This window comes from Panthera onca, chromosome A3 (genome assembly GCF_046562875.1).
Source record: "Panthera onca isolate mPanOnc1 chromosome A3, mPanOnc1 haplotype 2, whole genome shotgun sequence".
Classification (NCBI taxonomy): Eukaryota; Metazoa; Chordata; class Mammalia; order Carnivora; family Felidae; genus Panthera; species Panthera onca.
In genome coordinates, this window is record NC_138341.1 from 52,223,740 (window position 1) to 52,242,606 (window position 18,867).

Genomic DNA, 18,867 nt, shown 5'->3' on the forward strand with positions numbered 1-18,867 from the left:
CATTGAATTTGTTGATGTACTTTCTATACGGTGCAATTAACTATTTCCTTTTCCTTCAATCTTTATTTCTATTTGACTGAAATTAGTGCCAATGGTAACAACTATTTTCTGTTTAAATTTCCCAAACTCAGATTTGGCTCAAAGACTTTTTTTTTTTCAATTCTTTGGTTCACATCAAGCTCTATCGAATATAGCTCCTTTCTATTTTGACTTTCTCTTACAGAATTACTTCTATTATGGCCCATTTTCCCAGGTCAGTGTTTACAGTTACCAACAGGATTCTTCATTCCCTTTTACATTCCCTTCGCGATTCTACCCATGTGCGGTTTTAGCCATAAGTCTTTTGTGGTGACTATTTCCACCAATAATTACACACATACACTATTACAAGAGCGACAGTTTATATTTCTTTCCTAGCTAATCCATGAAAAAATTGAGAGTACCTTAGGGGCACCTGGGTAGCTCAATCAGTTAGGCATCCGACTTTGGCTCAGGTCATGGTCTCACGGCTCATGGGTTCGAGCCCCACGTCGGGCTCTGTGCTGACAGCTCAGAGCCTGGAACCTACTTTGGATTCTGTGTCTCCCTCTCTCTCTGCCCCTCCCCCACTCACACACACACACACACACACACACACACACACACAGACTCTCTCTCTCTCTCTCTCTCTCTCTCTCTCTCTCTCTCTAAGAAATAAATAAACAGAGGCACCTGGGTGGCTCAGTCAGTTGAGCATCCGACTTTGGCTCAGGTCATGATCTCACAGTTTGTGGGTTCAAGCCTCGCATCAGGCTCTGTGCTGATAGCTCAGAGCCTGGAGCCTGCTTTGGATTTTGTGTCTCCCTCTCTCTCTGCCCGTCCCCCATTTGTGCTCTGTGTCTCTGCCTCTCAAAAATGAATAAACGTTAAAAAAAAAACTTTTTAAAATAAACATTAAATTTAAATAGTTAAAAGTAAATAAAATTTAAGGTTCAGTTCCTCGGTTATACCAGCCAACACAGAACATTTCCATCATCCCAGAAAGTTCTGTCAGGCAGCACTGGTCTGGACTGAGATGAATGGCTCTCACCCTGGGCTGCACAGTAGAAATACCTAATACCTGGGACTTTGTAACGACACCCACAAGGCACGGATATAGATAAAAGCTGTAGGTGATGCTATTGTGTTGCTCGGATTAGGAACCTCTCGGCTGAACATCCCAGTGGTCAGAGCAGCCAGTCAGGTATCAGGGTCAACACCTCTGCAGCGTCCCTCTGAGAAGCCCAGAGCAAACAAGAAGTTGTTCAGTGCAGCCTGAGACAGGAGTCCAGGACCTCCAGCTGGGCTTTCAAGAGCGTCTCCTATCCATAGGAGTGGAGTTTCCCTTTCTCTGCATTTCAAACCCGGTTTTATTAACACAAAGTTGGCCCGGCCCCGTAGTTGGCTCTGGGGTCCCTCGGGCTCAAGGTGGGTGGGTGTTGAGTAGCCAAGAGGCTCCCAGCCTCCATTCCTGTCCTGAGGCATGGAGGCTCCCTGAGCTCCCACTCCAGGCCAGCAGACCAGTCAAGGCCACCCCAAACTGCCAACAGTCATGAGGGGAAACACAGCAGTACCAAATGCCCCTCCAACAGCTTCACCCTTAAGCACCTCACAGTCCGGCGAACTGCTATGGAGGCTGCATACCCCACTGGCTGCTATAAGGAAGCCAGAATTCCACTATTTCCACACATAACCATGTGGTTTGGGCAATCTCTGAAATTCTTCAGATGTGTACGAATATAAGTTTAAATTTAAATTTAATTTAATTCAAATTTAATTTTTAATTGCTACAACTACAAAATTAAGACACGTTTGGAAAACTCAAAACCTACATGCAAGTATAAGAAGTTTCTAGCAAATTGGGAAGTTTTGAGAATTAGCAATTCTGCAAATTGATATTTGAGGAACTGATTTCTAGCCCTGGCCCTGCAGTAAACTGGTTCAGGGAGCCGGCTTCCCCCTAGGAGCTAGAGGACACACAGAGGGGCCAACGAGAAGCCCCCAGGGTGCTGTAGAGCTGGGCCGCCATGTGGAGCACTGGCCTCGTGTCACCCAACCTGGCCCTTGAATTGATAAAAAATATCTTCACATCCCCTGCTCTCAGGTCTCCTTCATGATCTCAAAAATCTCCCTACAGGGCCTGTAAAATGCTGAATATGATCACAAAAATGAAACATGCATTTCCTCCTGCGTGTCTTGCAGTAACCAGACCGTCCCACCTTTGCCTCACTAAGCTCTCTCAACTCCAGCATGATGAGGGAATGGAACTCTCCAGAAGGGTCCAGCACTGGCCGGGGCCTTCTAGGAGCCTCTGACTCAGTGACTACGAGCATGCTGCAGACCTGCCTTCAAGAATAGCTCTGCCAGGGGCGCCTGGGTGGCTCAGTCAGTTGAGTGTCCAACTTCAGACTGTGATCATCAGACTGTAATCTCACAGTTTGGGAGTTTGAGCCCCACGTCAGGCTCATGCTGTCAACATGGAGCCCGCTTCAGATCCTCTGTCCCCCTTTCTCTCCCCCGATTGTGTGTGCTCTCTCTCTCAAAAATAAACATTTTTTTTAATTTAAAAAAAGAATAGTTCTGCCATCACCAGCCTCTAAGAAAAGCACCCCATCTCTCAAAGCCACAGTCTCCCCCTGTAATGACTATCATTGTAACAGTAGTAACCAACTGATTAAAAAAAGATCTTGTATTATAAAGACTCAGCACAGGGCCAGACACTCAGCTCAGCCCTTGGTAAACATCAGCTGTTGTGCTTTTGCTATTATTATCCTCAGCCTAGTATCTGAGAATTCCTCCCAATCGGGTCCCGCGGCTCCCTCCTCACTGGACTGCATGTGTCATGTGACTGAGTCCCACCTGTGAGGCTTTAGCCTGACTGTCTGCCATACCCAAATGCCGGAATGCCCTCCCTTCTTCACCCCCCAAAGCCTTAGAGTCAGTCTGTGAGGCCCTCTTCCAGAAAGCTTTCCAGGACTGTCCTGTGCTCAGCGTTACTCCCTCCCGCACCTGCAGATCCACCATTCACACTTATTAGAGGCTGCATTTTCTCCACAGAATGTCTGTGTTGGGGTACATTAGCATGAACTGATTCCAGCCCCTGCCCCCCATGCAGATGGGGTAGAGGTCCCAATGAAAGTGCACCCACCCTCCGCGCACATACCATGCCCTGCACCCATGACCAGCTGAGCCACAGAGAGACTGTGGCAGTTGGGTTTTCTTCCAAGCTTCTTAAGATTTCAAACGTCCCAGGTGTTTTGCAGCCTGAGACCCTCGTTGGCCTTCCCTAGGCCTCTCAATCCTCCCTCCTTCCCTCTCTCTCCTCTCCCACCCCAGGGTAACACAACCAGGCCTCCCAGGCCTTAGACACTGGCTGACCCAGTTCCCAGACAAAGGCACCCCTGTGAGCAGATCACAAAACAGCAAGCCGATGCTTCAGTAAATGGCACCAAGAGCAGGAACCCACTGCTGTCAGCACCTAACACAGCTGTACCCTGCCATGCCCGGCAGGGATGTTGAACCCTACCTTCACAGTCAAGGCTAAGGGGCCTCACAGGCTGCATCTCTCAGACCACCTGACCCCGCAGTGAGCAGAGCCATCAGTCTGCATGCTCAGTTGGTCTTGCCCGCCCCCCTACACTACCACCAGCATATATAAGGCCTGGAGCTCAATAACAGGAGAAAGGACCCACTGCCCGCCTGTAAAGAGCCTGCTTTTGCCTCCACAACTTTGCTCCTCTACTGCCCCTGCCTGGAAACCCTCCACACCACATACATGAAACAAGAGAAAAGCCTGCCAAAGGGAGGTATTGCAGTCACTACAAACCTTTACTATCTTTTGGCGTCTAAACCACAAAGCTCACCTCACATCCCTTCTCTTCCGTGAAGCCTTCCTTGAGAACTCCCTGCTAGCTGCAGCTTCACTTTGCCAGTCCGTCTGCTGGGGTGTGTGCCAGTGCCCTCACCAGCCTGGACTGGGCGGGGAGAGGTGGCCGCACCCAGGCACCCCTGGGCTAGAGCAGGACACTGGGAGCCTTTTCCTCTCTGCTCCCTGGGGCACAGGCTGTCTTCACAAACATGTACACATCTGATTCGAGCCCATCTCCCTTCCCTGGAGCCTGCTCAGCTTTCAGATTTACCCCTGGCTGAGTTCTTGAGACAACAAGCAGGCCCCTCCCGACAGCTACCATTGGCCCAAGCCCACAAAAGGCAGGTCTTCAATAAACGCTAAATGGAAACACTAGCTGCAGATTCTAGAGTCTATGTCCACAACAAACCTACCTGTGCCTTCAGGGCACAGAGTCACCCTTGCCCACCTCACCTGTTCCTTCCCATTGTCTCATGGTCTTTGACCACCACATGAAGTTCAGAGCTCTGGTCCAAAGGGATGCCCTTGAGGTCCCACTCAAAGCCCTGGAAGAAAAAGAGGACAAAAACATCTTAACTGGTGGCCCCCTAGGAGAAGAGACTGTGTCTGGTTCACCCTGGTCCCCCCCACGACACTGAGCAGCCATCCATGAAAAATGCTGGTGGGTGGGTAGATGAATTAGTAAATGAATGAATACACGAACAGCAGGGTTCCAGAGCTTCAGAAGAGGCAGTGAAAGCCACAGGCAGCAGAAGAGAGAAGGAGGTCAGGCTCCCATGGCCCCTTTCCCCCAACTCAATTCCACCAATCACTAGGAAGTCAAGCCAGAAGCACAGCTGGGGAAAATCAAGTGACCCTGCAGGGTCCTCAGAGACCAAGATCAATGTGCTCATGTGGAAACCGGGCCCCTCATGGGCAACATGAATTAGTACCACACGGAGAACGCCCATCCAGAGGACCTGGGACTCTCTTCAGAGCAAAGGTACCCCTGTGCATCCCAACCCCATCCACAGAAGGCATCCAGAGCTTCCAAAGGACCACCAGGGGGCCGTGTGCAGGGAGATGGTAGAGGTCCTGGTTTATCAGGGAGGACTGTGGGGAGGAGGTAGGCTTTGGGCAGGAAGAACAGCTGGCGTTAGGGGAGACGAGGCAGGCCAGAGAGCCCCTAAACTATCTGGCTGGTAGTTCTGTGTGGATGGCTAGAGCTGAGAGGAATAGAAACAAAAGACATCGCACTCCTCCCCATGCCACAGCCACATCAGTGGAGATGGTTCTATCTCCCTGGCGGGCCATGCCACCAACCCTCCTCCCAGGGGGCAAGCAGATTTAGTTGACACACTGGACCAGCAGCCCCTCCCCTCCTTGACAATACCACTGAGAAAGTCACCTCCTGCACAAGTCCCTAGATTGTCACTGCAGAGATGGTGACAGTAGAGCAAAAAAGAGGGAGAATGGAAACCTTATATACCTCATTCCATACGGGGTTCACACTGTTCTTGATGACTTTGGTTCTCTTCTTCACCCCTATGAGAGACACAAAGGGACAGTGGAGAGACAAATCTTTTTAATGCCTGGCTGGATATCATGTCTCCTTATACATTGACTCTGTTGAGATGTCTTGTTTTGGTTGACATCTAGGAAGAAAATCCAACCAGATATATAGTTGTAAAAGAAAGTGTATTTTAATAAATTTTCAGATCATTATGGATATCCTTCTTTGACACTACACCAAAAATTCAACAAGTAGTATTTCTTGAAACAAGGTAGATGAACATTTTGTAGTCTATTACATTGAAATCCATTGTTCTGTCTTGTACTTTGAATGAATATCTTACCCATGCGTGATTCTGTAATATCTTGCCTTGGTTATTTGGAAGTTTCTGCTCACTGAGTTATGTAGACCTTCCAAATATTGACACATTTTAGTATATAATACCAGAAAAATCACATTCATTAATATTACCATCCATCTCATCAAGAAGCTGAAAGATACAGGTTTTCTAAGATTCCAATTCTGGTTTGAAAGCTCACATTTTATGATTGGCAACAAATAATAAATGTCTGCTTGAGGTGGAAAGTTTGCTCATTCATTTTCTTTTTTTTTTTTAATTTTTTAAACGTTTATTTATTTTTGAGAGACCGAGCATGAGCGGGGGAGGGGCAGAGAGAGAGGGAGATACAGAATTGGAAGCAGGCTCCAGGCTCTGAGCTGTCAGCACAGAGGCCGACACGGGGCTCAAACTCAAGAGCCGTGAAATCATGACCTGAGCCAAAGTTGGACGCTTAACCGACTGAGCCACCCAGGAGCCCCTCACTCACTCATTTTTAAGAAAATGTCTGTCGGGGCGCCCGGGTGGTTCAGTCAGTTAAGCATCTGACTTCAGCTCAGGTCATGATCTCGCTGGGTTTGTGACTTCAAGCTCCGCATCGGGCTCTGTGCTAACAGCTCAGAGCCTGGAGCCTCCTTCAGATTCTGTGTCTCCCCCTCTCTCTGCCCCTCCCATGCTCATGCTCTGTCTCTCTCTGTCTCTCAATAATAAATAAACGTTTAAAAATTAAGAAAAAGAAGAAGAAGAAAGAAAATGTCTATCAAGTGCCCAAGTCTGAAAAATCAGTTTGCCAGTCATTCTTTCAAGTAAAAAACAGTATTACGTTAAGAAAAAGAAACTGGCTAATTCAGCTTACAACTTAAGCAGCCATACATGTGCTTTTTCTTGTAACAACTATTTTTCAGCATGTAGCAGATGTGTTCTATGCATACTTCTGTTTCAACACCCAAAATATTACAAACACATGTCCTTAGGGATCTAGTTTAATAAAATTAATAATTGTACTGCCCTATCAAGGACATTCTTCAACAAAACTGGCTTTATTTTTAACTGCAAATACATAAGGGTGAGGAATACAATGCTAAGTACAATGTGGCACCAAGGCCTTCACTAGTATTAAGGCACCAGCAGTTTTACCTTCCGTTGTACCATTAGTGCAAATATAAACACAGTTTAAAAGGCACATATCATCTTTGGGTTATTCTGAAAATAGTTTTAACCTTGCTGACCTGCTCAAAGAATCGTGGGTATTCCTCCAGGAGTCCCTGTAACACACTTGAAGAAACTCTTAGGAAATTCATTGAACATTTCAGCCTCTGTTTCCTCATCTATAAGGTCATAATAATACCTCTTCATGGGGTTTTGTGAAAACTAAACAAGATAGTATGAGTGAGGCTCCTGGCACACAGCATACTCATTACATACGAGGTTCATTTCACTTCCTCTTCCCCCATGCCCCACTCAGATTCATCGAGTGAACTCCTACTGATTCTTCAATACCCAGCTCAGTTGTCAATCTCCCTTGTCTCTCCCAGACAGAGATGGTTGCAAGCTGTGATCACATATCAGAACACATATATGCGTTTCTATGTCTCTCCTCAACTGGACTGTGAGCTTCAGAGGGGACACCATGCCTTACTCATGTAGTAACCCTAGTGTATAGCAAGGTAATGGAGTAATGAAGTGCTGAATAAATGGGTCTTTTCTTTCCCAATTTGGCTCCAAGTTAACTTCATCACCAGGGGATAGAACTACTGTTCTCAAGGAATGCCATAAGACTGCATTAAGAGTAGGAGAGTATGTCAGTGGACAAAGGGGATGAGAGGAGTCACAATGAGAAGGAGGAGATCTGGGAGGGGCAAGAGTTATCTTCTCAAACCTGCCCTGGCTGAACCATTCTTGAGGGCCATGTTGGTATGTCTCCATCAGTGAGACACAGCTTTGGAGTCATTCAAATAATAGCTACTGCTGCGTGACCTTAGCTAGAACTTATGACCTCTCTAGGCCTTAGCTCCCTTGGTGGTAAATTGATAATAAGAAGAATGTTCACTTCAGGGGTACCTGGGTGGCTCAGAGGATTAAGCATCTGACTCTTGATCTAGACTCAGGTCATGATCTCACAGTTTGTGGGTTTGAGTCCCATCATCAGAGCCTGTTGTCATTCTGTCTCTCCTTCTCTCTGCCCCTCACTTGCTTGTGCTTTCTCTCTGTCTCTCAAAATAAATAATTTTTTTTTTAAAAAAAGAAGAAGAATAAGAATGCTCACTTCATAGAGTTTTGAGGAGATAGGAGATTCTATCTAAGTGTCTATTTCCCTTCCCCTATCAACTCCCCATGACCTGCAAGAGTAACATGGAAAAATCCCATCTGCAGCCACTCTTGAGTCATCCACTTGGAAACATTTCCTGGTGCTCCTGGTGCTCCTGGTATTAATTGAACAGTGTCCATGTGCCAAGCCCTGTGCAAAGTGTATTTCAAGCATTTCCCACTTCCTGCCTTCCCTAAAGATGAGGCGAACAAAGGCTCAGTGAAATTTCACTAAGTATGGTTAGAAGGACCAATGCTAAGACTCTCTGAGTGACATTAAGGGAAGGTCACTGAAGGGCACTACAGCCCCTAAGAGGTGCAGGAAAGAAGAAACCTTAAGCCAGTACAATCACATGACTTATAGATGGCAAGGAAAGGGAAGGCATGCTGCTAATTAGGAAACAGTTAAGAAAACAGTTCCTTCCTTATCATAGATTTAGACCTGTCCTGTCCTTGATAATTAATTTTGGCCTTGAGAGATGTGGCTCTACATGCGTAATGTAACAGATTCAATAGTTAAAGATACAGGAGAGCCCACAGGTCACGTTGAGGTTGGGGACAGGGGACCACGTCCTCTCCCTGGATTGCTCTGCAGAATTGGAGGCCAGCAGGCCTCCATAAGAATCATGTTGTAGCTCCAGGGTATTCCTCCAGACCGAATGACTCAGCGAGAAGGAATAAATGTACAATGGGAGGACTCTTCTGTTCCCCATGAAAAATCTTCACTTGTTTCCCCAGGCCTACCTACCCCAACTTTTACCCAAACAAGAGCCTCCCATTGCCATAGGATAGAGTTTTCAAACTGCTCATTGGGACCCATTAGTAGGCCATGAGATCAACTGAGTGAGTTGGCCAGTATGTCTTTTTAATGACAGAATAGACTAGAAAAGAAAATATCAGAGTACATCTTTCACTGGGTTATGTATTCACGTACATATTTATATGTGTGTATTATGCCTTTTTAAAATGTTTATTTATTTTTGAGACAGAGGGACGGGGTGGGGAGGTGGTAGAGAGAGAGGAAGACACAGAATCCAAAGCAGGCTCCAGGCTCTGAGCTGTCAGCACAGAGCCCGACAAGGGGCTCAAACCCACAAACCATGAGATCATGACCTGAGTTGAAGTTGGACCCTTAACCAACTGAGCCACGTACACACCCCTGTCTTGATATAAAATATAATTGTTGTTGTGGATCACAATCCAAAAATTTTGAAAATAATGCCTTAAATGAAGGTTGTCAGAGGAGAACTGAAGAACAAAGAAATCACCATCTTGGGTCTCGAGTGCCGAGAGCCAAGGTGTGTGACAGGAATGAGGTAGGACACCATCCTGGTCCTGGGTTAACTCTGGTAAAGACCATGGCTGTGGGAGGGAAGCTGAGGAGTCTCAGAGACAGAAGCAGAGCAGAGGTAAGAAGACCGCCTATCTTGCCCCATCCAGTACCTGGGGCCACCTGGCTAAGCAATCTCCCTTGGTGGGAGCCTCCAACATCTCCTGACAGCCAAGCATCAGGCATATCCATGGCCTCACATGAGAAGCCACATCACTACCCTTCTGCTCACCACCTGGTGAGGTCTACCTGTCAGTGGCCAGGGAGCTGTCTCTCCAGCAGTCTGGGCTCCAGGTCTCACTCATATCTGTAGGCCCATCTTGTGGGGACAGGCTCCTTTCAGTGATCAGGATGCTTGTTAGCTCCAGGGCCTTGGACACCCACAGGGGTTACGGGGTGCTCCCTGACATCTGGCAGAATCAGGTGGCAATCTCCCAGTAGTCCCACCTCCCCACAACACGACTGTAAGGTCATGGCACATTTGGGAAGCAGACAGAATGCTTGTTTTCGTGACACTGATGACAATGGAATCTTTAGGGCTATTGGGATCATACAGAAGACAAACTCTAAAGCAGGGGTTTTCACTGAGGGTACACTCAGTCTGTAATTTGGGAGCTTTTTATGACTATTGAAGGAGGGTTTAAAGAAAAGCTAAGAGATACTGACCCATTTCCCAACGCATCTCAAAGACATCAAGGCCCACATGTCCATTGACAGATGAATGGATTAACAAAATGTGGGATATACAAACAATGGAATATGATTCAGCCTTTAAAAGTAAGGAAATTCTGGGGCATCTAGGTGGCTCAGTCAGTTGAGCATCCAACTTCGGCTCAGGTCATGATCTCACGGTTCATGAGTTAGAGCCCCGCATCGGGCTCTGTGCTGGCAGCTTGGAGCCTGGAGTCTACTTAGGATTTTGTGCCTCCTTCTCTCTCTCCTCCTCCCCCCCTCACACTCTGTCTCTCTCTCCTTCAAAAATAAATAAACATTTTTTAAAAATTTATTTAAAAAGGAAGGAAATTCTGAGGAACCCTTTTGCACTGCTGGTGGGAATGCAAATTAGTGCAGCCACTCTGGGAAACAGTATGGAGGTTCCTCAAAAAATTAAAAATAGAACTACCCTACAACCCAGAAATTGAACTACTAGGTATTTATCCAAAGGATACAGGAGTCCTGATTTGAAGGGGCACATATACCCCAATGTTTATAGCAGCGCTATCGACAAGAGCCAAAGTATGGAAAGAGCCCAAATGTCCATCAATTGATGAATGGATAAAGAATACAATGGGGGGGCACCTGGAGGGCTCAGCCAGTTAAGCGTCTGACTCTTGGTTTCGGCTCAGGTTCATGGGTTCGAGCCCCGCATCAGGCTCTGCACTCACAGCACAGAGCCTTCCTGGGTTTCTCTCTCTCCCTCTCTCTCTGCCCCTCCTCTGCTCCCTCTGTCTCTCAAAATAAATAAACTTTAAAAAAAATTTAAGAAATACAATGGAATATTACCCAGCAATAAAAAAAAGAATGAAATCTTGCCATTTGCAACACTGTAGATGAAACTAGAGTGTATTATGCTAAGCAAAACAAGTCATCAGGGAAACACAAATATCATATAATTTCACTCATATGTGGAATTTGAGATACAAAACCGATGAACGTAGGGAAGGGAAGCAAAAATAATAAAAAAACAAAGAGGGAGGCAAACCATAAGAGACTCTTAAATAGAACAAACTGAGGGTTGCTGGTGGGGTGTTGGATGGGGTGATGGGCTAAATGGGCAAGGGGCATTAAGGAGGACACTTGTTGGGATGAGCCCTGGGTGTTATATATAAGTGATGAATCACTAAATTCTATTCCTGAAATCATTATTACACTATATGTTAACTAACTTAGATTTAAATTTTTTAAAAAAAGGAGGGAAATTCTGACAACACTACCACTTGGATGAACCACAAGGACATTATACCAAGTGAAAACAGCCAGTTACCAGGGACGTGAGGAGTTCTTATTTAATGGGTTGAGGACCATTACAGAGTTCTGGGGATGGATGGAGGAGATGGTTGCACAACAATATAAAAGTACTTAATAGCACTGAAGTGCACACTGAAAGATGATTAAGATGATAACTTTTATGCTATGTGTATTTTGCCGTATCTTTTCAAAAAGTCCAGGTGTGAGACAGTGAGGACACAAAGGCTATGGGTCTCGGGCACACTGACCAGCAACTAGGTGGGGAAGAGAGAAGCGGGGAGAGCAGAACATGTCTCAGGTTCTGACAAGGATGCATGGGTGGCTGGTGGTGCCATTCACTTAGAGAGGGAGCAGAGAGAGGGGTGGAGTTAAGACGGCGGAGAAGTAGGGGGACCAGGATTTTCCTCGCCCCTCAAACACAGCTGGGTTGACATCAGGTCCCTGGGAACACCCGGAAAATCAATCTGCGGAGTGGCAGAAGGATCTCCACAGTTGGAGGGAGACAGCTTGGCAGGACTGGGGTGCATGTATGTGAATTGGGGGAGAGAAAACAGCAAAGGCCCGGAGGGGAGGGAACCCCTTCTGTGCAGAGACAAAAGAGAGAGAAAGAGAGAGGGCGAGTTTGCCCAAGAGGAAAACCTCTCCAGACCATGCACTGGGAAAAGAGAATTCCAGAGAGTACCAGTTTCTGTTTTGCAAACAGACTTAGGAGCTGAAACTCAGAGGTTCCTAAAGTGAGCGACTTTCTCCGGAGTGGAGCCGGGAGCCGTGTGTGCGCACTCCTGGGCCAGAAGGAGCCCACCCTGGGGGAGCTGTAGCCATCTCAGGGGTACACTAGGAGAGAACAGTCCCCTTCCTCGAGTACTTTGGGAAGAGGGTTTATTGCCTCCTCAAGGACGAAAGGCTCTGCAGGTGCCAGCCAAAGGCCTTTTATCAGCAGGGCTGAGTGGCCTACGCCAGAACAGGGGCGGGGCGGGGGCGGGGGGGGGGGGGGGTCCTTTAACACATCAGGTTTTGAATCCCAGCTGAGCCCCTAGGAGGCACAGGAGACTGTGGAGCAGGGCAAGCCTACTGCCCCTGAGCAACGTGGTTTGAGACACCCAGTCCGGGGTAGAGAGACTGGGGTGTCACCATTTTTCTCCCCAACACCAACACGGTGGGGCTTCAGGGAGCAGCACAGCAGCCCCCAGTGGAAGCAGGATCTGCTTACACCAATCCCCGCCCCTCCATGCATGCTAATTGCTTCTCTACCAGGGCGGGACTGACACTGACCCACCCAGCCAGCCTCCCCTCCAGACCAGAAGAGCCACTGGTCCCAGGAACCAACAGACAATTGGTTTTTGTTTGTTTGTTGTTGTTGTTTTTGTTTGTCTGTTTTTCTTTTCTTCTCTTTTCTTTTTCTCTCTATCCTCTTTTTCTTTTGGAATCGGATTCATAGTTTCTGATTTGTTTTTGGTCAATTCTTACTGTGTGTGTATGTGTGTGTATGTGTGTGTGTGTGTGTGTGTGTGTGTGTGTGTGTGTGTGTGTTGTTTGATCAGGCATTTTTACTCTATTCTTTTCACACATTTTCTTTCTCTTCTTTATTTTCCTTTCTCTTTCTCTGGATTTAACCTTATAGTTTTTTTTAATGTTTATTTTTTGAGAGAGAGCACAAGCAGGGGAGGGGAAGAGAGGGGGACAGAGGATCTGAAGCAGACTCTGCACTGATAGCAGTGAGCCCAACGTGGGGCTCAGACTCACAAACCACAAGATCATGACCTGAGCCAAAGTTGGGCACTCAACAAACTGAGCCACCCAGGTGCCCCATAGCCTTATAGTTTTTTGATTCTCTGTTTGGTCTTCTTTTCTCCCCTTTCATTTTTCTCTCTTTATGGGATCAGGGTCCCGCCTTGCTTTTTCCTTTTTTTCCAGGGTTAGTTCAACAAACAAATCACAGCACACCTGGTGGAAGGTCCAAACAATCCACCACTACAAGCAAGGAAGAGCTTTGCAGAGGACAGACCAGTGGAATAGAGCAGCCAAAAGGCAACAACAGAGTGCATGCAACATACACCAAAAACACTTCCTGAAGTCGCAGCCCTGGACAGTGTATGACCCCTTTTTAATATAATAGTACTCGCAGGTACAGGACACATAGCAAGCTATTAAAATATGCAAAGGACAGAAATTAGCCAAAATGACAAAACAGAAGAATTCTCCCCAAAAGAAAATTTAGGAAGAAATCACAGCCAGAGAATTGCTCAAAACAGTTTTAAACAATATATCTAAACAAGAACCTAGAATAACAATCATAAAGCTAACAGTGGGGCTTGAAAAAAGCATAAAAGACAACAGAGAATCTATAGCTACAGGAATCAAAGACCTAAGAACTAGTCATGATGAATTAAGAAATTCTAAAATGAGTTGCAAAATAAACTAGATATGGTGACAGCTAGGATGGAAGAAGCAGAGGAGAGAATAGGTGAAATAGAAGATAAAATTATGGGGGCGCCTGGGTGGCTTGGTCGGTTAAGCGTCCGACTTCGGCTCAGGTCATGATCTCACGGCCCATGAGTTCGAGCCCTGCATCGGGCTCTGTGCTGACCGCTCAGAGCCTGCAGCCTGTTTCAGATTCTGTGTCTCCCTCTCTCTCTGCCCCTCCCCCTTCATGCTCTGTCTCTCTCTGTCTCAAAAATAAATAAACGTTAAAAAAAAAAAAGAAGATAAAATTATGGAAAATGATGAAGCTGAAAAAAATAGGGAAAGGAAATTACTAGATCATGAGGGGACAATTAGAGAGCTAAGTGATTCCATGAAATGCAACAATACCCATATCATAGCAGTTCCAGAAGAAGAGGGAGAAAAAGGGCAGAAGGTTTATTTGAACAAATTATAGCTGAGAACTTCCTTAATCTGGAGAAGGAAACAGACATCCAAGTCCTAGAGGCACAGAGAACTCCCTTCAAAATCAACAAAAACAGGTCAACACCATGACATATCATAGTGAAACTGGCAAAATACAAAGATAGAGAATTCTGAAAGCAGCTAGGGACAAATGGGCCTTAACCTAAAAGGGAGGCATAAAAGGGTAGTAGCAGACCTATCCACTGAAACTGGGCAGGCCAGAAAGGAGTGGCAGGAAATATTCCATGTGCTGAATAGGAAAACCATGCAGCCAAGAATCCTTTATCCAGCAAGGCTGTCATTCAGAATAGGAGAGATAAAGGCTTTCCCAAACAAAAACTAAAGAAGTTCATGACCACTAAACCAACCCTGCAAGAGATCCGAAGGGGGACTCTGTGAGTACAAAGTAGCAGAGACAACAAAGGACCAGCGACATCGCCACAAGCATGAAACCTACAGATAACACAATGACACTAAATCTGTATCTTTCAATAATCACTCTGAATGTAAATGGACTAAATGTCCCAATCAAAAGACATAGGGTATCAGAATGGATTAAAAAAAAAAAAAAAAAAAAAAACACGATCCATCTATATGCTGCCTACAAGACACTCATTTTAGACCTGAGGACACCTGCAGATTAAAAGTGAGTGGATGGAGGGGTTCCTGGATGGCTCAGTTGGTTAGGCATCCAACTTTTGGTTTCAGCTCGGGTCATGATCTCACGGTTTGTGGGTTTGAGCCCCACATTGGGCTCTATGCTGATGGTGCAGAGCCTGCTTGGGATTCTCTCTCTCTCTCTCTCTCTCTCTCTCTCTCTCCCTGCCCCTCCCACATCTCTCTTTCTCAAAATAAATAAAAAATAAAACCTTTTAAAAAATAAATAAATAGAAGTGAGGGGATGGAAAACCACCTATCATGATACTGGACATCAAAAGAAAGCCAGAGTAGCCATACTTATATCAGACAAACTAGTTTAAAACAAAGACTGTAACAAGAAGTGAAGAAGGGCATTATATCATAATTAAGGGGTCTATCCACCAAGAAGAGCTAACAATTGTAAATATTTATGCCCCAACAGGGAGGAACCCAAATATATAAATCAATTAATCACAAACATAAACAAACTTATTGATAATAATACCATAATTGTAGGTGACTTTAATATTCCACTTTCAGCAAAGGACAGATCATCTAGGCAGAAAATCAATAAGGAAACAACGGGGGTGCCTGGGTGGCTTAGTCAGTTAAGCATCTGGCTCTTAATGTCAGCTCAGGTCACCATCTCCCGGTTCATGGGTTCAAGCCCCATATCAGGTTCTGCCGCTGACAGTGCAGAGCCTGCTTGGAATTCTCTCTCTCTCCCTCTCTCTCTCTCTCTCGGTTCCTCCCCCAATTGTGTGCGCTCTCTCTCTCTCTCTCTCTCTGTCTCACACACACACACACACGCACACTCTCTCTCTCTCTCTCTCTCTCAAAATAAATAAATAAACTTAAAAAAATAAGGAAACAATGACTCTGACTGACACATTGGGCCAGATGGATTTAACAGATATATTCAGAACTTTTCATCCAAAAGCAGCAGAATACACATTCTTCTCAAGTGCACATGGAACATTCTTCAAAAGAGATCACATACTAGGTCACAAAACAGCCCTCAACAAGTACAAAAGGGTTGAGATCTTACCATTCATATTTTCAGATCACAATGCTATGAAGCTTGAAATCAACCACAAGAAAAAAATTGGAAAGCCCCCAAATACATGGAGGTTAAAGAACATCGTATTAAAGAATGAATGGGTCAACCAGAAACTTAAAGAAGAAATTTAAAAATACATGGAAGCAAATGAAAATGAAAACACAAGTCCAAACCCTTTGGGATGTAGCAAAGGCAGTCCTAACAGGAAAATATACCGCAATTCAGGCCCATCTCAAGAAGCAAAAAAGGTCCCAAATACACAACCTAACCTTACACCTAAAAGAGCTAGAGAAACAGCAGCAAAGAAAGCCCAAAGCCAGCAGAAGAAGGGAAATAACAAAGATTAGAGCAGAAATAAATGGTACAGAATCCAAAAAACAGTAAAACAGTTCAATGAATCTAAGAGCTGGTCTTTTGAAAGAAGAAAAAAAATTGATAAACCCCTAACCAAACTTCTCAAAAAGAGAAAAGACCCAAATAGATAAAATAACGAATGAAAGAGGAGAGATCACAACCAACACCACAGAAATACAAACAATTATTAGAGATACTATGAAAAATGATATGCCAACACACTGGACTACCTGGAAGAAATGGACAAATTCCTAGACACCCACACACTACCAAAACTCAAATGGGAAGAAATAGAAAATTTGAACAGACCCATAACAAGCAAGGAAATGGAATCGGTTATCAAAAATCTCCCAACAAATAAGAGTCCTGGGCCAGATGGCTTCCCAGGGGAATTCTACCAGACATTTAAAGCAAAGTTAATACTTTGCACCTGGGTGGCTCAGTCAGTTAAGCATCTGACTTCAGCTCACGTCATGAGTTCACAGTTTGTGAGTTCGAGTCCCGCATCAGGTGAGCTGGAGCCCCACTTTTCTCCCTCTTTCTCTCTTTTTCTCTCTCTGCCCCGCCTGGGATTGGGATTCTCTCTGTCTCTCTCTCTGTCTCTCTCTCTCTGCCCCTTGCTCACTTGCACCCTCTCTCTCAAAAAATAAATAAAAATAAAGCAGAGTTAATACCTATTCTTCTCAAACTGTTCCAAAAAATAGAAAAAGAAGGAAAGCTTCCAGATTCATTCTATGAAGCCAGCATTACCTTGATTCCAAAATCAGACAAAGATCCCACTAAAAAAGGAGAATTACAAGCCAATATCCCTGATGAACCTGGGTGCAAAAATTCTCAACAAGATACTAGCAAATCAAATTCAACGGTACATTTAAAGAATTATTCACGATGGCCAAGTGGAATTCATTCCTGGGCTGCAGGACTTATTCAATATTCGCAAATCAATCAATGTGATACATCACATTAATAGAACAAAGGATAAAAACCTTATGATCCTGTCAATAGGTGCAGAAAAAGTATTTGACAAAATGCAGCATCCTTTCTTAATAAAAACCCTCAAGAAAATCGAGATGGAAGGAACATACTTTAACATCATAAAAGCCATCTATGAAAAGCTGACAGCTAATAGCATCTTCAATGAGAAAAAAATGAGAGCTTTCCCCCCTGAGATCAGGAACACAACAGGGATGTCCACTGTCACCACTGTTGTTTAACATCGTGTTGGAAGTCCTAGCCTCAGCAATCAGAAAACAAAACAAAATAAAAGGCATCCAAATTGGCAAGGAAGAAGTCAAACTTTCACTCTTCACAGATGACACGATACTCCATTGGAAAACCCAAAAGACTCCACCAAAAACCTGCTAGAGCTGACACATGAATTCAGCAAAGCCGCGGGATATGAAATCAACATAGAGAAATCGGTTGCATTCCTATACACCAATAATGAAGCAACAGAAAGAGATATCAAGGAATTAATCCCATTTACAATTGCACCAAAACCATCAAATACCTAGGAATAAACCTAACCAAAGAAGTAAAAGATGTGTACACTGAAAACTATAGAAAGCTTAAGAATGAAATTAAAGAAGACACAAAAAAATGGAAAAACATTCCATGCTCATGGATTGTAAGAACACATTTGTTAAAATGTCAATACCACCCAAAGCAATCTACACATTCAATGCAATCCCTATCAAAATAACACCATCATTCTTCACGGAGCTAGAACTAACAATCCTGAATTTTGTATGGAACCACAAAAGACCCAAAGTAGCCAAAGTAATGTTGAAAAAGAAAACCAAAGCTGGAGGCATCACAACCCCAGACTTTAACCTATATTACAAAGCTGTAATCATCAAGACAGTCCGGTATTGGCACAAAAACAGACACATATAGGGGCACCCGAGTGGCTCAGTCAGTTAAGCATCTGACTTCAGCTCAGGTCATGATCTCGTGGTCCATGAGTTCAAGCTCTGCATTGGGCTCTGTGCTGACAGCTCGGAGCTTGGGGCGGGCTTAGGATTCTGTGTCTCCCTCTCTCTCTGCCCCTCCCCCACTCGTGCTCTGTCTCTCAAAAATAAATAAAGCTTAAAATTTTTAAAAACAAAAACAAAAACAGACACATATATCAATGGAATAGAATCAAAAACCCAGAAATGGACCCACAGATGTATGGCCAACTAATCTTCAACAAAGCAGGAAAGAGTATCCAATGGAAAAAAGACAGTCTCTTTAGCAAATGATGCTGGGAGAACTGGACAGCGACATGCAGAAGAATGAACATGGACCACTTTCTTACACCACACACAAAAATAAATTCAAAATGGATGAAAGACCTAAATGTGAGGCAGGAAACCATCAAAACCCTAGAGGAGAAAACAGGCAGCAACCTCTGTGACCTCAGCTGCAGCAACTTCTTACTTGACATGACTCCAGAGGCAAGGGAAATAAAACCAAAAATGAACTATTGGGACCTCATCAAGATAAAAACTTCTGCACAGCAAAGGAAACAATCAACAAAACTAAAAGGCAACTGACAGGGGGACACCTAGGTGGCTCAGTCAGTTGGGCGGCCAACTTTGGCTCAGGTTATGATCTAGCAGTTTGT

At 44.9% G+C, this 18,867-nt stretch overlaps 1 protein-coding gene across 22 annotated transcripts in view; it reads right to left on the reverse strand.

Moving 5' to 3' along the window:
- Nucleotides 1-18,867, reverse strand: part of DYSF (dysferlin) — a 224,202-nt gene that overhangs the window by 188,056 nt on the left and 17,279 nt on the right. For all 22 annotated transcript variants that reach the window (XM_060657973.3, XM_060658063.3, XM_060658027.3 and 19 more), the window contains exons 2-3: nucleotides 5,355-5,410; nucleotides 4,340-4,431 (exon numbers count right to left, since the gene is read on the reverse strand). In XM_060657973.3, coding sequence (XP_060513956.2) covers nucleotides 4,340-4,431; nucleotides 5,355-5,410 — 148 coding nt within the window. The remainder of the gene's footprint in view (nucleotides 1-4,339; nucleotides 4,432-5,354; nucleotides 5,411-18,867) is intronic.